The following is a 22,145-nucleotide window of genomic DNA, read 5'->3' as shown; positions in this document are numbered from 1 at the left end:
ACCTAAGACCTTTAGGGGCTAGTTGAAAAACCTTTCACATTAGATAAAAATCTCTTCTCTCTCAATCCACTTCTTTGGGCTTCCACAAAACCAACACAACTTGTAGGAAAACTGACTTTGTTGGGACCCCAAGGACTATCGATTATGAGAACCAACCAGAAAAAGAACCTCAGGATATTCTGGATGGGAGATGAACACGTGAAGTATGTGGGGAGGTAATTTGGAGGGACCATGGGAATTACGGGACCAAGAAACATCTGACAGGTTTGGGAGGGCTAGAAAATGGAAGGACTCATTTTGATAGTGTAGAGAGTAGGGAGGTCTTTGCTCCTGGGCACCCCTGACATTGTAGCAGCCCCTCAGAGGGTGTTATGGGGTGGGCTCACCTACAAAGGAAGGATGGAAACATCTTCTACTATTGCAGAAAAACAAGAGGAAGGAAGGCTAAAAGAACACAGGTTGCACTTGGGAAACAAGACTGTCATGAAACAACAGTAACACATTGAAGGCACCACCCACGCTTATGACATTTTCAGTCCAAAGCAGTTGAAGTTTGGCAGCGGCGGCGGCAACGCGCTGAAGGGAAAGGGTTATCAGGGACATACAGTTTATAGAGGACTTGTTTCTGTGGCTGTTTCAGGTCTTAGAGGCAAAACCCAGAAATCAGAGGCTTCTGGATCCTCATCTGATCTCCTGTGGACTTTTCCAGCTGTGGATTTGTTGTTGTTAATGTCAACAAGTCTTCAAGATTTTGGGGAAAAAAAAAAAAAACAACGTAATTTGCTGTTTTTGTTTGTTTTGTAGTGGGCTTACATTTTAATTCTCTTTTTAAAAAGTTATTTGATACTCTCCGGACCCTCTCCCTGTCATAAAAGCCCATCCCTCCCATTTCCACGGTCATGGTCCTTATGGGAGTTCTCTAAAATGTTTTTTTTTGTTGTTTTTTTCCTTCCCATCATTGTTGGTGGGTTCAGGGTCTATTTATTTTTTGTGAGTTTCAGAGTGTGTTGTTTTTTGCGTTCAATATGGATGATATGAAAAGTACTATAAATAGAATGGTTGGGGTCCAGTTACTGTTTCATGCTCTGTCAAAATTTTACATCCACGTCACCACTTCTTGGAATTAGAAAAATGCTTCTGATGTGGGCAAATTCCTTCCAGAACAACTCCTCTTCCAGAATGCACTCTTCTCTTGTGTCCTCCCTCATTCTCTTTCCCCACTTCCACCCTGGCTCTGGAACCTAGAAACAGACAGCACATGGCAAGTAGTGTATGTGCTCAAATGGACAATTTCTCTAAATTGTGCTACTTTTATATTTTGTCATCATGGATTTCAGTTTCAAGTTAGGAGGAAAAGAAAACTCAGCCCCATGGTGTGGGCATGTGAGTTGGCCACCTTGGTCCCGGAGTGGAAAGAGTGTGCCTCAGTTTTCCTCTTTGCTGTATTGCTGAAAGTCCAGGCTTCGGTCTTTCTCAGCTGCCCGCCGACACGTTATAGGCATGACCTAGGAAAAACGCGACTCCGTGTCCCCAGTAGGTTTAGAGTTGGTTCTTGTTGAGAGTGAGTGTGTGGACGCACATGTTGGGGGAGGACAGGGAGGGTGTGGGCGGGGTTGTTTTTTGCCTCTCTCAGTTGAGTGTGGTCTCCAGGGTGCTCCCTGTGGTGAAAGCTCAGACAGTCACTTCTGTTTTGCTATTGGTGATGAAGTATGGCTGTGGGGGTGGGTAGTGCTGGGGGCGAGTTCCCAAGGGGTCGCTGGAGCCTGTCTCGGCCGTGCCAAGCTTGCCCTTGTTGCCGTAAGCCTGCCGCCGGAGGGACTGCTCGTTGGGGTCCCAGCCCTTAAAGTTGGTGGTAGAGTTGTAGGCCAGGGGATGTGGGGGCATCTTGTTGGTGCGGGACTTCTGTCCATTCTGCTTGGCAGGACCATGCTCAGGGCTGAAGGCCCCGGGCTCGTCCTCCACTCTTACGGGGTGCAAAGGTAGGTTCCCCTTAGCAGCCAGCTCAGCCAGGTGCCGTCGCTTGGTGTAGAAGTCATCATTGACCTTGTCAGCTGCACAGCGGAACAGGTGGATGAGGAAGGGGAAGAAAGAGAAGAGAGAGAGAGAGAGAGAGACAGAGAGAGTTAGAGAGAGTTAGAGACTGGCATGTCAACCCAAGAACAGCAAAAAGATAGGCCAACAGTCCAAACAAGACACACTAGAAACTCCATCTAGAACAAGACAGAGGGAAGCGCAGCACCACGTCCTTTTCACAAACAAAGAGCAGGACCAAGAGGATTAAGGGCATCCCCAAGGGAACCTCTAGACCCCCGAAATAAACACCTCTCTCCCCACAGTCCTACCTACCATTCTGCCATTGTTGGTTTGCCTATGAAATTCACCTGTTCTTTTTTATTAAAACGATACATTCTCATTAGAGAAAATACTGAACATGTTAAGCGATCTTCCTATCACCTACCAATCATGACAGCCGATAACAATTTTTGGATGTCTTTTCTTCTGTGTTTTTTAATAAACAGAGTTTAATTTGGGATTTTTCTTGGCTGGTTTGTTTGCCTTTGTTTTTGCTTTCAGCAGTTAAACAGACCTGTATTCACATTCCAACTCTGACACCTGCCAGCAGCTTAACCTTGACTAAATTACTTAACGTTTGTCAGCATCAGCTTCTCCATAATGAAAGTCATTACAATAGAAAAGTATACTTCATAGGTCTGTTTGGAGAGTTAAATGATATCACTTGTGTAAAGTGCTTAGATATTATCCACCACCATTATCATCATCATTACAAATAAGTTTGTTTCTATTTCTCATGTAGTGTTCTATCAAGCATTTCTCCATGTTGTTATAAATTATTAATAAACAGGATTTTCATGTGTACCTAGTATTTCATTGAGTGGAACTATCAAAATTAATGAATCCCCCTACTGATGAGTGTTCTAGTCGTGCCAATAGTTTGCTATTACAACTAAAGTTGTAATAGCAACTTTTCTTTTCACCTAAACCTCTCTTTGTATTTAGAAGGTTGAATTTAGCATAATTCTAAAAATGTTTTCTTATTTATTTATTTATTATTTTTTTTGAGACAGGATCTTACTCTGCTGCCCAGGCTAGAGTGCAGTAGCACAATCATAGCTCACTACCTCCTAGGCTCAGATGATTCTCCTGAGTAGCTGGGACCACAGGCAAGCACCACCACACTAGGCTCATTTTTGTATTTTTTTGTAGAAATGAGGTTTCACCATGTTGCGCAGGCTGGTCTTGAACTCCTGGGCTCAAGCAATCCTCCCACCTTGGCCTCCCAATGTGCTGGGATTACAGGTGTGAGCTACCACACCAGGCCTGTTTTCTTAATTTAGATCAGGGATTGGCAAACTATGACCCAAAGGCCAAATCTGGCCACATCCTTATTTTGTAAACAAAGTTTTATTGGAAACAAAACCATACCCATTCATTTATGTCTAATCCATAGCTGCTTTTGTTCTGATATGGTAGAATTGACTGCTTGTTGAAACTCAATTGACAGAAACTGTGAGGCCTGAAGAGCCTGAGCTATTTTTAAAAAGTTTGCTGACCTTTGATCTAGATTATAACACATAGAATTATTTGGCCAAAGAGTATAAACATTGTTAAGGCTCTTGATACATATTGCCAATTCCTCTACAAAAGAGTTTTACCAATTTCCACTCAATTTAACTACACTCTCTCCAGCACTCAATGACTCCTTCCTTCCTTCCTTCCTTCCTTCTTTCCTTCCTTTCTTCCTTTCTTCCTTTCTTTCTTCCTTCCTTCCTTCCTTCCTTCCTTCCTTCCTTCCTTCCCTCCTTCCTCCCTCCCTCCCTCCCTCCCTCCCTCCCTTCCTTCCCCTCTCTCTCTCTTCCTCCCTCCTTCTCTTCCTTCATTTTTACTTCTCTTTCTCTGTCTTTCTTTCTTCTGAGGACTAAGCTCTGATTTTTTCTTATCTTGCCCAAATTTCTGTCTAAGGCGTCTGGGAGTCACACCCTACAAACCATAAATTCTCATCAGATGGGTTTTATTTAACCCTATATATCATGACTTACTTTCCTATCTGACTCTGGCATAACATTACATGACAAAGAAGAAAATAAAAGTATTTTACCCTCAAACATGTTTTTTTGTTGTATTTTGAAATGGCCCTGCAAAGACGTTTTTTTTGTGGGGTAAAACCTACATCTGTAAAGAAGCTCTATTATCATAGCTAGATCTTTTTCTTCCAGGCCCTCCCAATCCTGAAGAGATTAACTGAGAGTCTAGCACCTTTTAAAAGTCTGAATAGGAAACATTTCTCATCCACTGCCTTTAAGGGCAGCCACTATAAGACTTCAAAAGAACCTTGGTCTGCATAATATTTTATCTTCACCTGAACATTCCCTTTCTATCGATCCCAGGTCTTTAGACTCAACCAACTGTCAACCAGAAAATGTTTACTTTAGCCTATAGCCTTGAAGCTCCCCCCCAATCTCCCCCCTCGAATGGTCCCATTTTTCTGGACCAAACCTGCATATTTCTTAAATGTATTTGATTGATTTCTCACATCTCCCTAAAAGGTATAAAACCAAGCTGCAGCCCAACCACCCTGGGCACATGTTCTCAGGACTCCTGAGGGCTGTGTCACAGGTCATGCTCACTCCTATTTGGCTCAGAATAAATCTCTTCAAGTATTTGACAGAGTTTGACTCTTTTCATCGACACTTTCTTTTTTTTAAATTATACTTTAAGTTCTGGGATACGTGTGCAGAACATGCAGGTTTGTTACATGGCTATACATGTGCCATGGTGGTTTGCTGACTCTTTTCTTATGTGATTTTTATTTGACAATTTTACGAGACCTCCTTTTATTTTATTTATTTCTGAATTCTTTTATTATAAGATTATCTACACTTTTAAAATTAATTCATTAGCAATAAAATTTTGAACTTTCACCTCTCAGGAGATGAGAAGTGTTTGCTCTTTCATCCACATGTCCGGATCTCACAGTGTCACACAGGTGAATTTACATAAAGGTTAAAGAATGCCCGCCTCCCTACTAGAATGTCCACCCCAGCAGGGCAGGAACCATATCTGTTTCTGATTCTCCTTTGCATCTTTGTATCTGATTCTGCTCCTTACAGGGCTCTATGCTTCATTTCTCATTAGATCCTTTCAACAATGAAGGTAGAAAAGATGGGGACTATTACTGCTGCTTGACAAATAAGGAAACTGTCAAGCTCTGGCATATAAAATGATTAAACTAAGGTTACCCAGAGCTAATGGCTGAGCCAGAGTAGAACCTACATTCCATCAACATTATTTGAAAGGCCATAGAGGGAAACCTTAGGTTTCAGGACGGAAACAAAACCATGTCCCCGTTTCTGACTCTGTGTCTATGCTAGACATCATTCATTGATCACAGCACTCTTTCCTGGCTAGCGTGGCCTCCACTCAGACTACTGCCCAAGGCAACACCCCAGGAAGCCACATATTAACTTGCTGTATATAAAATCTAGAACTTTCCTGCAAAAGACAGGAGGATGGGTTCTAGTCCCAGCTCTAATATTTGAGTTTATAGCCCTTGTAATGCAAATAGCTCCAATTGATAAAGCCTTTCAACAGAAAGTTCCTCTTTAAATTCTAGGGCTACCTGAAGGTATGGAATGTCAAAGCCAAAAGGAATCTTGGAATCTGCTAAGGCTGTGAGGATCACACATTCCTGAAATGCCATAAATTGTTTAAGGTAGCAGAAGTTAATATTAGAGCTGGGACTAGAACCCATCTTCCTGCCTTTTGGAGGAAAGTTCTAGATTTCCAGTGCCATGAAACTTCAATAGAAAAACACTCAAAGTTTCTCCCTTCAACATCGAAATTTATATGTCATTACCTCCTGGATTCCCCAGCATCTCTGGTCCAAGGTAGCCATGCCTGAACCCAGAAACACTACTCAGATCTGTTCTTTAGCCTCTTCGTTATCTCTCACATGGGACCACCCACCCCTTAGCCATTTAAGCCAGAAACTTGGGAGCAATGGTTAACTTCACACTCCTCTTCTCTTGCAGGACAACGGCCATAGGCGTGTGAACCAGAGCAACCCCATCTTGAATAGGGGCTGGGTAAACTGAGGCTGAGACCTACCGGGCTGCATTCCCAGATGGTTAAGGCATTCTTAGTCACAGGATGAGATAGAAGACTGGCACAAGACACAGGTCATAAAGGCTTTGCTGACAAAACAGGTTGCAGTAAAGAAGCTGACCAAAACCCACCAAAACCAAAATGGCCATGAGAGTGACCTCTGGTCGTCCTCACTGCTACACTCCCACCAGCGCCACGACAGTTTACAAATGTCATGGCAATATCAGGAAGTTATCCTGTATGGTCGAAAAAGGGGAGGCATAAATAATCCACCCCTTCTTTAGCATATCATCAAGAAATAACCATAAAAATGAGCAACCAGCAGCCCTCGGGGCTGCTGTGTCTATGGAGTAGCCATTCTTTTATTCCTCTACTTTCTTATTAAACTTACTTTCACTTTACTGTATGGACTCGCCCTGAATTCTTTCTTGCATGAGATCCAAGAACCCTTTCTTGGGGTCTAGATCGGGACTCCTTTCCTGTAACTAAGGTGGCCATGCCTGAACCCAGCAAAATTACTCAGATCGGTTCTTCAGCCTCCTCCTTATCTCTCACATGGGACCACCCACCCCTTAGCCACTTAAGCCAGAAACTTGGGAGCAATGGTTGACTTCATTCTCTTCTTCTTTTGCAGCACAACTGTCAACGCAACCAGTCCTTCCAGCCATATCTAACAAATATTTCTTTAACCTATTCTCCTTCTCCTACCCTCTTTGAACATTGTTCTCCTTCAGTAACCAAACTGGTTTCCCTGCCTTGTTTCACCTCCTCCAATCCATTGTCCATGCTGCAGTTTTTGAGCTGTTTGTTCAACCATTTAGTCATTCATCAAACAGGTACCCACCATGTGCTGGACACTTGAAATATGAAGGAGAATCAGAAACAGATGTGGTTCCTGCCCTGCTGGGGTGGGCATTCTAGTAGGGAGGTAGGCATTCATCCAAATCAACCTGCCTTCTTTTCTGTCTCCCCTCTTTCCTTCTTCCACCCACCATGTTCATTGAGTGCCCAGTTTACTACCTGAAAGAGCACACAAAGGGTCCTTGATCTGATCAGGAGCGAGGTGGTGGTGAAATAATTCCCCAGATTATATAGAAGTATAACTACGGTAAGTGCTATGAAGGGGAGCTAACCAGTCATAGCAGTATTTATAACGAGGTCCCCTATCTGGTCTAAGAACCACGTGTCTGAGCTGCAGAGTCTACCCCCTTCATTAGCGCCAGGCTGACTGTTACTCATCTTGCAAGACTTAGCTAAGATGTTGCCTCCCTCGTTCCCTCAGACTTTCTCAGCCACCCCTGCTGTCTCCATCATAACACTGACTATGCTGTTTTATACTTTTCTGTGTTCACATCTGTTTCCCCACTAGACCACGAGTTCTTTGAGAGCAGAAATATCCTTCCATCTCAGTGGCTCAGTAGTTCTCAGTCCTGGCAGTATATGGAAATCACACCGGGGAGCTTTAAAAGTGTTCAGACACCTGGACCCCTTCCCAAACCTATTTAATCAGAATCTCAGAGAGTGTGGCCCAGACACAGAATTTCTAAGTCCCTCAGGTGACTCTAATGTGCAGCCAGGGTTGAGAACCACAGGGATAGCCCCTGCCATTATCACAGTTCCAGCACATAGGGGTTTTTTGTTAGAGCGCTAAAGGGAAGTATCTTCCCACCTCACTCCTATTATGCCCAGATGCCTCTCCCCTCAGGTCCCTCTCCCTTCTAGAAAGTCTGAAAAGGTCAGATCGCTCCATAATAAGCTCCTTCCCATGGCATTTATCATGACTGTCATTTTACACTTGTTTATGCAGTTCATTCATTATCACCCATCTCACTCGCTAGCGTTCCAAAAAGACCAGGTATGACTTTTGCCCAGCATTATATAAGCAATGTCCAACCTAGTTCCTGGCAGATATTAAGGACTCAGTAAAAACTGTTTTTTGAGACAGCGTCTCATTCTGTCACCCAGGCTGGAGTGTGGTGGTGCAGTCTTAGCTCACTATAGCCTCTGCCTCCTGGGCTCAAGTGATTCTCCTGTCTCAGCCTTCCAAGCAGCTGGGATTCCAGGTGTATGCCACCACGGCTGGCTGATTTTTGTATTTTCAGTAAAGACAGGATTTTGCCATGTTGGCCAGGCTGGTCTCGAACTCCTGACCTGAAGTGATCCACCCACCTTGGCCTCCTGAAGTGCTGGGATTACAGGTATGAGCCACCACACCTGGCCTCGGTAAATATTTGAATGATAATGATAAGAGTAGGAGGAGTGAGAGGTTTAGAAAAAATAGTGAGTACTAGGTTTAATACCTGGGGGATGAAATAATCTGTACAACAAACCCCCACGACACAAGTTTACCTGTGTAACAAACCTGCACTTGTACCCCTGAACTTAAAAGCTAAAAAAAATGAGCACAATACAGTGACAGCATAGAGAATATCAGGACAAGAATAGGGGTGGAAGCTGTCTTTTTCATTTTCCTCCCAGTAACCTCTCACTGAAAAATCTTACTCGCCCTCATTATATGCCTTATAATGATCCAGCATCATTCTTTCCCACGTTCCTCTTTCCAGACATCAGACCAGTCTGAGGTCTGCTCTGAGCAAGGGATGCATTCAATGTTCCCTGCTTCTGAGAAACAGACAAAATAAATTATGAATTACACATCCCAGCAGCTTCAATAGGTGATGTCCCCTCAGAAAGTTCTAAAGAAAAGCAGATACAGAGGTATTCAAGTCTGTCCATATCTGTGCAGATAGGGGGAAAATCCCATCGAGAGGAAACACTGAGTCCCACATGGAGAATCCACACCATCTTCCTTACCTAATTCTGAGCTGGTTGCTTGGTGAACCTGGTATTGGGTACTCCCTGGGCACAGAAAGTGTTTGGTACTTGGGGCAAGAGTGGAGTGAACAAGAAAGTCTGCTGGCTCTGAAATGAGACAGATCTGAGTTTATGAGACCTTGGAAACACCACTTAACCATTTATGCCTGTTTCCTCAGGTGTGAAATGGGAATAATATTAACCACTCTTGGGTTTATGGTTAGCAATGAATTACATGAGCTACACCTGCTACACAGCACAATTCCTGGAATGTAGTAAATGCTCAATATCTACATTTTATCTATTCCCTGCCTTAAGAAAGAAGCCCTGGATTAAATTCGACAGACATGGTTTGAACACTTACTCTACGGTAGGCCACTTGCTAGGCAAAAAGCAGGCATTCATCCAAACTGAGCTGCCTTCTTTTCTGTCTCCCTTCTTTCCTTCTTGCTCCTACCATGTTTGTTAAGTGCCTAGTCTACTCCATGAAAGGGCACACAAAGGGGCCTTGATCTGATCAGGAGGGAGGTGGTGGTCAGGGAAGCTTTATTGTTTAAGGTAGCACAAGCTAATATTAGAGCTGGGACTTGAACCCATTTCCTGCCTTTTAGAGGAAAGTTCCAGATTTCCAGTGCCATGAAACTTCAATAGAAAAATACTCTAAGATTCCCAGATTCCCCTTTAGACTTCAAAATTTATGTATCTAGTTACCTCCTGGACAGATTCACCAGCATCTCTGACCCAAAGTGGTCAGGCCTGAACCCAACAACATTACTTGGATCTGTTCTTCAGCCTCTTCCTTACCTCTCATGCAGGACCACCCACTCCTTAGCCACTTATGCCAGAAACTTGGGAGGGATGGTTGACTTCATTCTCTTCTTCTCTTGCAGCACAACTGTCAAACCAACAAGTCCTTCCAGCCATATCTAACAAATACTTCCTTAACCTATTCCCTTTCTCCTACCCCCTTTGAACATTGTTCTCCTTCAGTAACCACACTGGCCTCCCTGCCTTGTTTCACCTCCTCCAATCCACTGTCCATGCTACAGTCTTCGAGCTGTTTGTTCAATCATCTAGTCATTCATCAAACAGGTACCCACCATATGCTGGATACCTGAAATATGAAAGACAATCAGAAACAGAAACAGACATGGTTCCTGCCATCCTGGAATAAACATTCTACTAGGGAGGCAGGCATTCATCCGGCCTCTTGAGAAAGAGCTCTTTAAGCTGAGATCAGAAGGTGAAGAGTAACAGAAAGAGCAACCCACATGAGGAAATATGTGGCAAATTGCAAGAATGACCAAAATACTTTGCAGCTCTTACCATCAAGAAGTGGAGTCTATTTCTCCATGCCTTGAATATGGCCTGGCATTATGGTGGGCTTGGACCAGTAGATTCTAGCAACTTCTACTCTAAAGCTCTAGAAATCTGCCTCCATGTGAAGAAGGGAGCCGCTAGACTTCTGGAGGATGAGAAACCCATAGGCCAGTTACCCCTGCTCACCACAACCAACTGACTGCTAACTGCAGTATGTTCAGTGAGGCCATCCTAGACCATCAGCCACCTAACAGCAGAGCCAGATACCAAGAAAACCCAACTGAGAGGAGCCAATCCAGCCCAAACAAGAAGAACTTCCCCATTGCCCCAGAATCATGATCTCAATAAATAGTTGCTATGCTAAGCAACCAAGATTTGGAGTCATTTGTTATGCTGCAGTTAATAACTGATACATGACAGCATTTGCAAAAGCTTTGAGGTGAGAAGGAGCTGAGTAGTTTCAAGAACCTGAAAGGATATCTGAGTTGTAGAGTGAAGAAGGCAAGGGGTCCTTAGGCCATCTAATGTCCTATAGGCAAGATTATATCATTCATGCCTATTCATTTAACTAACCATTCTCCCGCCCTAGGACTCAGGTGTTCTCTTAGAAAGTGCAGTGTAGGCACTGAACTGGTGCCTGGTGCGTGAAACTATCCTCCAAAGAGATATTTTCAAGATTATTTCAACAAGGAGGTGGTTAGCGGTCAGATGGATGAATCATTTCCATTACCTGGAAGTGCAGTTTTCATGAAACCCTGTTTTCATAATGTTTCTGTTTCCCTCTGGTTTGGAGCCAGGTGAGGGGAAAGAAATGCTTATCTAGTCACTCTTGGCTTTGTGCAGTGTGGCCCCTGTCATAGTATATTAAAAAGCGCCTTGTGAAAGAAATAACAGATTCATTGAACAGTCTTGCAAGCCCCATTAATAAATGCATTAACCTAATCAGCCCCGGTACCTTGTGGGCAGATGGCTGACAAACCGACCAGAAAACAGATGTGTGAGCCTTTCGACAACACTGGCCCTCTCCCGTTTGATTTTTCTTCATTTACAAAAGAAGAAGAAGAAAGAAAAAGGTGCTTTCCTTCCAATGAACCTAATTGCCTTGAAGAAACTGGGGCTGTAAAATTAAACTATATCTTCCTCCATCTGTCTCTCTGTTAATTAGCAGCAGACACTTGTACAGGTGCGGGGCGGGATGGAGCCTGGCTTCCGTGGAAAGGGAGAACGTCAAGGTAATAACCAGTTTCCAAAACAAGCTGCACATCTGAGGGTCTCAGCAGGCAGCCTCCCACCTACCTCCTTTCCTTGAGGCAAAGATATCTTAGGGAGGGGTTCCTACCACTCATTCTTGCTTGGTAATAATCTTGGGTCACAGGTGATGGGTTTCATCTGGTAAGCAATGCCCCACCCAAAGCTTTCACATTTCCTCATCGGTTTCTGCCTTTGGCTCAAGGGTATGACAAAAGGCAGCAATTCATCTTCCCATTACGCTTAATAAAATCCAAATTCTTTGCAATGGTCCCTGAGGTCTGTTTGACCTGGACTCTGGCTACCTGTGCACCCTCCTCTCCTCCATACCTATTGTGAACACATCACCGGGTGTGTTCATTTCTTAAAGCTGCCATACCAAAGTACCACACACTTGATGGCTTAAAACAACAGAAATACATTCTCTCGCAGCTCCAAAGGCCAGAAGTTGGCTGGGCCATGCTCCCTCTGAAGGCTCCACCAGAGGATCCATTCTTGCCTCTTCTAGTTTCTGGTGGTTGCTGGCACTCCTTGGCATCTCTTGCCTTGGAAGTTACATCATTCTAATCTCTGCCTTAGGTTTCACGTGGCCATTTTCCGTGTGTGTGTGTGTGTGTCTGTGTGTGTATGTGTCCAAATTTCTTCCTTCTTATAAGGATATCAGCCACTGGATTAGGGTCCACATTAATTCAATATATCCTCAACTTGATGACCTCTGAAAAGACTCTATTCCCATGTGCATTCCCAGCCTGAGGTTCCAAGTGGACATGGATTTAGGGGGGTACTATTCCACCATACATAAGATTCCTTTCTATTCCTGAACACACCAAGCTTGTCACCATCTCAAGGCCTTTGGACCTCATCCCTGCTGTTTCCACTGCTTAAATACTCCTTCTTGCCATTTGAACCAGTAACCAAAGGCTACCACCTGAAAAACCCTCCTAATACCCAAAGAAGACACTCCCACCCATGGCTCTGATGACCTCTCCCTACTTTAATATGTTCATAGGCCATATTAATATATAAAGTTATCTTTTTTGGTTACTTGTGTATGCTCTGTCTCTCTTAACCAGAATATAAAGCTTCACTTAGGGCAGAGGTTGTATTTGTTCTGCTCACTGCTTTATCCTCAACATCCAGCCCAGTACCTGGCACACAGGAGGGGTGCAATAATAAGCATGTGATGAAAGAAGGAAAGCACTGATGATATTCCAATTCCAATGGCAGTCCATGAAATATGAGAAATGGGCAGGATGTTTCATCTCCTGGTCATTCAGTCTGTATCACCGAAGACTGAATGATCTGTTCTTTACAGGGACTAAAGGGCTGGAGCTTGGGTTAAGTGCTTTTATCTCTCAGACAGGCGAACTAGGATCCATCTTCCTGTATGAGAATGTGCAGAGACCTGGATACTTTTTAGCAGACCTAGCTCGGGGGAGGGAGGTAGAATAAAGTCAGGTGAAGGAGGCAGGGATCGATTAAAGAGCCTGTTTAGGTATATCAGAAGTCTGAGTATCGACAGGGACTTCCTATTTCTCCACTCTTGTCAATGGCAAACTGAGTAACTGCTCACCTTTCTTAAGTGTGTGTTCTATGCTACTGCCTTCACTAGGAATTTACATTTGCTACCTCCTTCAATATTCTCAACATCCTCACGAGGTAGGTGCTACCATTGGTCTTATTTTATAAGTGGGAAACTGAGGCTCAGAGCGCTTTGACAGTTCGTCCAAAAAAATGGAGCTGAGACTTGAACCCAGGACACCTGGCTCCACTGCCTGAATTTATGACCATCACACTCAATATTTATGGAACCTTTTGCCTGCTGTGTAGAACATTGCAACGTAGGCATTCTACATTGCCTGCAATGAAAAATGAATATTACTCCTTTGACAAGGATCTATCTGCAGGAAAATATTCCTTCAAAACTAAAGAATGTGGTGGATGGGGTGAGAGTTATGCAGGGAAAACACTCTTCTTGATTCTTCCTCTCAAAATATCAGGGATTGGGGCAGATGTGTAAATATCATATTCTCAAGAGAAAATATCAAGATGTCACAGCCAAAAGCTTAACAAAGCCCAGAAATTTGCCATCAAGGCAAAATATGTTTATCTTTTTCTTCCTTAACAAAGCCCAGAAATTTGCCATCAAGGCAAAATATGTTTATCTTTTTCTTCCTTAAGGTGGGGTAGGAGGGGAGAGCTGGGGGTGATGTGAGACTCCCTGCCAGGTTGGCTACTGCATTACAAGAGGCAGGGATCTAGCATCCTCTGAGTTATGTGGACATTGGCTGGAGTACTGGCTAGTCACAGACAGGAAGTTGGTTTCCTATAACAGGGCTGGATTAAATGGAGCGGCAGACTAATGATGGAAGTGAGAACTGAGACTGAGGTTTCTTCACCATCACTCCAGTCCAGGCACTCACCGGGAGCTTTGCATGTGTTTTCTCATTCAGTTTGTCCTCTGAGCCATTGAGGTCGATGTGGTTTCCTGGGCTTTTCATGCCATATCCCACTGATTCCCTCCATGACAATGTAGTGAGATTCTATTTTGAGATTTTAATCAAATTTTCTTGTCCTTGTGCTTCCACTATCCCTTCACTTTTTGTTTTGTTTCGTTTTTGTTTTTTGTTTTTTTGAGACTGAGTCTAGCTCTATCGCCTAGGCAATAGTGCAGTGGCGCGATCTTGGCTCACTGCAATATCCACCTCCCAGATTCAAGCAATTCTCCTGCCTCAGCCTCCCAAGTAGCTGAGATTACAGGCACCCACCACCACACCCAGCTAAATTCCATACTTTTAGTAGAGAGGGGCTTTCACCATGTTGGCCAGGCTGATCTCAAACTCCTGACCTTGTGATCCACCTGCCTCAGCCTCCCAAAGTGCTGGGATTACAGGCGTGAACCACCGCATCCAGTCTATCCCTTCACTTTCAATGATGATATGGTTTGGCTCTGCGTCTCCACCCAGATCTCACCTTGAATTATAATAATCCCCACACTTTGTGGGAGGGACCCAGTGGAAGGTCATTGAATCATGGAGGCGGGCTTTTCCCGTGCTGTGCTCTTCCTTGCTTTCCACCATGATTGTGAGGCCTCCCCAGCCATGTGGAACTGTGAGTCCATCAAAACTCTTTCCTTTAGAAATTACCCCATCTCAGTCTGTTATGCAGCATGAGAACAGACTGATACAAATGATGACAAAGAACCAATGTGTTGGTTTTGAATTCTACACTAGGTTCTGGAAAGCTATGGTAGAGCCCCCAGTCTTGAAAGACAAGACAATGAGATCTGGGAATGTTGAGAAGGAAACAGGAGTTAATATGGCTGGGAATTTGAAGGATTCAATGCACCGGTTTTAGATGACAGATAACAAAGTTTGGAAGTATACACATCTCACTCTGTCACCCAGGCTGGAGTGCAGTGGCATGATCAGAGCTCACTACAGCCTCAATCTCCTGGGTTCAAGTGATCCTCCCACCTCAGCCTCCCAAGAATTTAGGACTACAGCCACGCACCACCATGCATGGCTATTTTTGTTTTTATTTTTGTAGAGAAGGGGGACTCACTATATTGTCCAGGCTTGTCTCAAACTCCTGAGCTCAAGCATTCCTCCCGCCTCAGCCTCCCAAAGTACTGGGATTACAGGCGTGAGCCACCGCACCTAGGCATGTCTGACTTTTGTGACTACAAAATCTTCTTTACCATATGGAGGAAAGAGTATAAACTTTGACAGCAGATGGATCTGAATTCAAATCTCTAAGCTTCACCTATAAAATTGAAACTAAAATAACCAGGCCTATGTGACCTGGGGATGGAGAGTATTGAAGAGAATGGTGTAGAGTACCTTGCATCCTGAAAAAGGTCAATGTCATTGCCTCATAGCAGGTATTCAAAGGGCAGTAGCTGCTATTTCTGCCATAATCAGAAAATATAAAGATTATAAAATTAGGATAATAAAATATACCTTGTGGAGTGCAGTGTAGAAGTAAATGAGACAAGGCTTGTAAAAACTCAGAACATTATATACAGTGCATAGTACATTTCCTGAAATGTATATTCCCATCAGAGAAAATGCTGTAGCTGACTGCTACTTATCTCCCAGATCGGGTTTATTCTACCTTTTTTTTCTTGGACATATGGTCACTCAACTTGGAACTAGATTTACCAGCCTTCTTGGAAGCTACATTTGGCCATGAAACTGATCTCCCACCACTGAAGTAATAGCAAAAGTGATGTGTCCAACTTCTGCTTTACCTGACTTGCTTTAAAAAAAAAGAATACTTGTTCTGGGGCTCCTCTCTTTCCTCTTCCCCCAGGCCAGAAATATGCAGTGACAGCAACCAACTATAACAATGCAGATGAGGACAAGATGGTAAGAGTCACAGTGTGACAAGCTTGGAGGAACCTGGGTCCTGGAGTGACCACTTGGAGTACAGCTGCCCAGCAACCTGGACTACTCCCCTTGGGTCGTGATATGGTTGGGCTGTGTCCCCACCCAAATCTCACCTTGAATTGTAATGATTCCCACGTGTCATGGGAGGGACCTGGTGGGAGGCAACTGAATCATGGGGGTGGGTTTTCCCTGTGCTGTTCTCGTGATAGTGAATAAGTCTAATAAGATCTGACCGTTTTATAATGGGGAGTTCCCCTGCATACTCTCTCTTGCCTGCTGCCATGTAAGGTGTGTTTTGCAATTCCCCTGGCCTTCTACCATGATTGTGAGGCCTCCCCAGTCATGTGGAACTGTGAGTCCATTAAACCTCTTTCCTTTATAAATTACCGAGTCTCGGGTATGTCTTTATTAGCAGCATGGAAACAAACTAATACAGGTCTATTACATGAGACAGCTATATCCAAAATAGGCAAATATATAAAGACACAAAATAGGCAAATCATTGCTTGAACCAAGGGTTAGCTGGGAGAGGACTGCTGAGACAGTGAGAGATGGAAAATGTCTACTAATGGTTATAGAGTTTCTTTTTGGGGTGAGGAAAATGTTCTAATATTGACTATAATGATGGTTGCACAATTCTGTGAACATTCTGAAAACCACTGGATTTTACACTTTAAATGGGTGAATTGTATGATAGGTGAATCACATCTCAATAAAGCTGTTAAAAAAAGAAATACTGATTTCTCTTAAGCACGGTATTTGTGGGACCTTTGGGTACTGTGAAACAGCATTTACTTTAACTTATATAGGACCATTTTCTGGGTCTCTGCTTTCTTCTTCTTCACAAGCTGAATTAAAAAGTAAAAGGGAAAGAGTTCATGGTTTTTTTTTTTTTTTAAAGTTCAGGTATTTCTCTCTTCTTTTGAACTACATGGTATAAAGCTGTGCAGGTTCCAGAGGCTGTCTCAGTAGACAGAAACAAGAAAGGTAGGAAAAAAAGCCCGAGTTTCCTAAGCAGGAGAGGACCAGGGAGGAGATGGGTAGATTTGTCTTTATGGCAAATTAGTTGCATTTCACCTGCCTCCGGGCCTTGCTGCAGAGACACAAGTAGGGGAAGCTGCACATGAACTAGGTCCTAAAGAAGCACGGAGCATCTGGCCCTCCCTCCAGGGCACCATATCATTCCCAAAGCCATACTGCTCTAAGACAGAAAATCAGAAAGGGCATCCAGGAGCCTGGCCCTTTTTCAGTCTTAACCCTGAAGGCTCCCGACAGGCGGTGGTACTGTGATTTTTTTTTTCTAAAATCTCACATATAGGCAAACTATCAATCCAAGTGAGGAGGGAGCCTTTGCTAGGGAGAATTCTAACACAGCCCCTGGCCTGGGCTTTGCACCAAAGCTGTCCAGCCTGTACCATGGGTCCCCTTTGTTGTGGCTGCCAGGAGCCCTCTGAAACCTCAGGCCCTTTCTCTCTTCGCTTAGGCAGTCCTGCTGTACAGTCAATATCTTCTGAAAGGCTACTGGACAAAGGCGGACAGGCTCATACTCCAGCCATAGCTGACCACAGATCCCCTGCCCCTGATTCCCACGCAGGGTCCTGGATGGAACTGTGTCCACTCACTGCCTTCCTGTGCATTGCTGCTCTATAGATAGAGATTTTTTTTTTTTTTTTCAGAAATTCATTGCTTGGTCTGTCTTCCAATCATCCTCCCAGCTGGTGAAATTTCATACAACTGGTGGTTTTCTAAATGAAGCAAATTAAGGGAAATAATTCTAAGTCCTACTTGTCACCTTCCTCTTGGCTGTAGTTTCCTGGGACCATGTCAATGTAGATAATTATGAGATTTGGGATCCTATGTTAGATTAATGCATGAATCAATTCTTTGACCTTCTCCGTATCTACACTCTGTTCCATGTGACTAAGAGATGTTAGCAGACATGAGACATACAGGCATTTGGAGAAGTGCTTGCTGGTTTGAATTTCTCTCTTGCACCTCTGCCACCCTCATGAGACCATGTCTGGGCTGCCTTATTTGAGGATGAGGCACATGGAGCAGAGTCAAGTGACCCAAGTCGTTCCAGTTAAAACCAGCCTAGATCAGCCAGCATCCAACCAACTCCCAGAGAGATGGGTGAAATCACCTGAGATAAGAAGAACCTCCCACATCAGTAGAAATCACTGCCATATAGACTCCTGATCTAAATAAATGCTGGACTAAATACATTTTAAGCTATGAGATTTGAGGTTATTTGTTACGCAGTGTTATTGTGGCAGTAGCTGACTGATACAAATACCAATCATTCACTCACCATATTTCCAAGGAGAGCCCCCAATTTTCATGTGAGATGCATCTCTTTCCTATTCTTTTTTTTGAGATGGAGTCTCACTCTTTCACCTAGGCTGGAGTGCAATGGTGTGATCTTGGCTCACTGCAAGCTCGACCTCCTGGGTTCAAGTGATTCCCCTGCCTCAGCCTCCTGAGTAGCTGAGATTACAGGCACCCACTATCATGCCAAGCTAATTTTTGCATTTTTGTTGAGATGCGTTTTCACCACCTCTGTTGGCCAGGCTGGTCTTGAACTCCTGATCTCAGGTGATGTGCCCGCCTCGGCCTCCCAAAGCCTCTCTCCTATTCTTAATCCATGTGCTTTGGATGTCATATCCCTCCACTTCCTCATGCCCCAGTCATTCTCCATTTCTTTGTCCTCCTACAAATTATTTCAGAGGTGGGCACGTGACAAGCTAAGCTAATCAGCGCAAAGCCTGGGATATTTACTTACAGAGGCCCAGGGGGCAAAAAAATTTATAGTCTCAAGCTTTCCATTTTTCAGGAGAGGAAACTTTAGCATCTGTTATATATGGAGCTCAAAGACTGTCACATGGATAAACCAGTATTGGGTCTAGAATACAGGTTTCCAGACTTCCCTCTGGTTGATTCTCACTTCCCAGTGCCTTTTCAGGAAAGGCAAAATTTCCTTTGAACATCTATGCCCAGTTTCATTTAATAATTTATTAACAAAATGTATGTTGAGTGCCTACTGTGTGTAGTGTGGGCGTCATGCAAGACGGCTTTGGAACGAACAGGATCTGGCTGGGTTAGCCTCGGAAGGACACATGGCCAAACTAGTCAAATGTTTACTGCAATCTTGATGCAAGAGCATTTCTGCAAACCAGAGACCCCTCTCTGCGCATTCATTTCATGCCCTATGTGTTCCCAAGGAAGCTCATCAAAACCCCAGTGCTTGCTGTGTGCTTTTCAAAGGGGACTGAACTCAGGAGCCAGTAGGATTTGATTTTTATTAAAAAACTTCACCTCACATCACCCTCCTGTCTTCCACCTGCTTTGCACCCGGCGGCTCATGACCAAACCAATAACGAAAATCAGGAAATTGCAAAAGCCTGAATTTCATGAAGTGATGTTTTAAAGCTGCCTTTAGGTGGGTGTTCCCTCCCCTGGGATGGTCTACAGGATGCATGCACTCCAATGGAACTGTAACCCTATTGCACATTGTCTACTGTCTTATGCCTTCTGCATGAGCATTTCTCATTGGGCTAAGTCAATTTTCTTAGAAGAAAGAAAGAACTAGCATGTACTGAGTACCTACTATGGGCTAGACACTGGTTTAGCCATTTTATCTACATTGTCTCATCTAAACCCTCTTAAAGAGACATGGCAGGCAATATCATTCTTTCCATGTGACAGATGAAGGAACTAAGAGCCAGAGATGTTTAATAATTTGGTTGCCAAATTACTCTGTCACTGCCAATAAGTGGTAGAGCAAGAAACCAAACACTACCCACTTCCAATGCTGTTACCGTCCAGCTGTGGCCCCAGCTCAAATCACCACTAAGAAAAGTTTTATTTCAGCAAACAGCAAAAATACATTGGGAAGAATGCCAGTATGTAAATTGATGCTGTGTTGCAAACTGCGATTGCATCTAGGGTGGCGAATTAGGAAAAGCTAGGTCTAAACTCTAATGTACATAAGAAGCGCCCAGGAGGTGCATTTTTAAAATGAATACACTGGGACACGACACTAGGATGTTCAAATTCCTTAGGAAGTGAGTGGGCCCGGGATCTACATTTGTAACAAGCATCTCCAGTGATTCTGGGTCAAGTCCTCAAGCCCCTCTTTGAGGTCTGGACCCTGGCCCTGTTGTGATGTAGTTTTCTTTTTTGGTCTTAGGAAACCCCAGTTTCCTCATATATAAAAGCAGAAAAGCTAAGGGAAGTGTCCTTCCTTCCTTCCTCCTTTCCTTTCCTTTCCTTCCCTTTCTGCCTGCCTTCCTCCCTCCCTCCCTCCCTCCCTCCCTCCTTCCCTCCCTCCCTCCCTCCCTCCCTCCCTTCCTTCCTTCCTTCCTTCCTTCCTTCCTTCCTTCCTTCCTTCCTTCCTTCCTTTCCTTCCTTTCCTTCCTTCCTTCCTTCTCTCTCTCTCTTTTTTTTTGACAGAGTCTTGCTCTGTCACCCAGGCTGGAGTGCAGTGGCATGTTCTTGGCTTACTGCAGCCTCTGCCTGTGGGGTTCAAACAATTCTCTTGCCTCAGTCTCCCAGGTGGGACTACAGGCTCCCAGCTGGGACTACAGGCACATGCCACTGTACCCGGCTAATTTTCGTATTTTTAGTAGAGATGAGGTTTCTCCATGTTAGCCAGGATGGTCTCAAACTCCTGACCTCAAGTGATCTGCTCACCTCGGCCTCCCAAAGTGCTGGGATTACAGGCATGAGCCACCACACCCAGCCTAGTGAAGTGTATTTCTTTCTGAAAGACACCATCAGGATGACTAAGAGCTATCTCCAAAGCAGAGATAAATGGACTTTGTGAGTACTGGCCCCTTTTACTCTTATTTAGCACCTATTATATACCAAGCCAAGCCCCGTGCAAAACCTACAGAGAGTAGATTCTCTGATTTCCTCTACTGGAGCAATGGTAGAAATGGGAGTGTGGAGCATGTGTGTAGCTTGGAAAAGGGAACCCAGGCCAATGCTAGTGAGAAGCAGAGAGATTACATTGCAGTCTATGCTGGCAGTTTCTCCTAATTTGATTGCCTTGCTGTGGCACTGGACTTAAGTTCAAAGATTCTGTTTGCAAAATAAACAGATTTCCAAAGACATGGCTTCATCTCGATTAAGACAGCCTGCTAGGCTTGAGATGGTGTCTTCCACGGTGGATTTTAAACAGGTGTGACAAGTGCTGCCAAGGCTGGGTGTGGGAGGATCAATAGCAGTGGCCACTAGGGGGCAACTTGCATGGGAAGCCCTACGTAGTGAAAAATAAATCATACCAACTAGTACGATGTTTACCACTTCCTGTCCTGGCAGACACACTCCAAAGGGAGTCATTTTCAATGCAGGTGGCAGTAAGAAACTTGTCTCTTCAAGGACCTTGTCCTTTCTCCTTGACAGCTACTTCCTTTTCCCATCTCCCCCAGTTGCACCCCCTGCTCCCCAGTGACACCTGCACCTCTGCCTACTTCTCTGCCCATGCCCTATGGTCCCAAAGTGGGTTCCCAGCAACATTCATGTCACTGAATGTTAAGATGTTCACTGGTTTTCCTTAAGAGCAAAGAGATCAGATGTCAAAAGTGTTTAGGAAATGGTGGGTTATAAAGAGTTCACCAGTTTTTATTACCACAAGGCTTTTCAGAGCCTTTAATTTGCTCACCTGATAATAACAGTACTACTAATACCAGCCGTAACCTGCATGCATTCATTACTTTCCACATGCCAGGTACTGTGACACGTGTTTTAAACATCTTATTTCACAACAAGCTAGGAGGGGGGTGATACGATGGTCTCCACTTTGCAGATCAGAAAATAGGGGATCAGAGAGGTTGAAGACAACAAGACTAGCAAATGATGGTGCCTGTACTGGAACCCATGTGTGTCTGAGTCTAAGCCCATCATATCCAACTTCTCTCCTTTTTTTTGCGACAGTCTCGCTCTGCCACCCAGGCTGGAGTGCGGTGGCATGATATCGGCTCACTGCAACCTCTACCTCCCAGGTTCAAGCAATTCTCCTGCCTCAGCCTCCTGAGTAGCTGGGACTACAGGCACGTGCCACCATGCCTGGCTAATTTTGGTATTTTAAGTAGAGACAGGGTTTCACCATGCTGGCCAGGCTGGTCTCAAACTCCTGACCTCAGGTCATCTGCCTGCCTCAGCCTCCCAATGTGCTGGGATTACAGGCATAAGACACTGCGCCTAGTCTTTCTCTCCCTTTTAAGAAAGTGACAGAATGTGGAAGGT

At 44.2% G+C, this 22,145-nt stretch overlaps 1 protein-coding gene across 1 annotated transcript in view; it reads right to left on the bottom strand.

Annotated features, from left to right (window-relative positions):
• Window positions 1-902: 902 nt before the first annotated feature.
• SHISA9 (shisa family member 9) overlaps window positions 903-22,145 on the bottom strand; it is a 339,563-nt gene continuing 318,320 nt past the window's right edge. The window contains exon 4 of the mRNA XM_007986103.3: window positions 903-2,051. Coding sequence (XP_007984294.2) covers window positions 1,672-2,051 — 380 coding nt within the window. The 3' untranslated portion in view covers window positions 903-1,671. The remainder of the gene's footprint in view (window positions 2,052-22,145) is intronic.

The sequence above is a fragment of the Chlorocebus sabaeus genome, chromosome 5, assembly GCF_047675955.1.
Source record: "Chlorocebus sabaeus isolate Y175 chromosome 5, mChlSab1.0.hap1, whole genome shotgun sequence".
Classification (NCBI taxonomy): Eukaryota; Metazoa; Chordata; class Mammalia; order Primates; family Cercopithecidae; genus Chlorocebus; species Chlorocebus sabaeus.
Note: the sequence above shows the minus strand (reverse complement) of the source record. Positions and strands in the feature narration are given on the sequence as shown.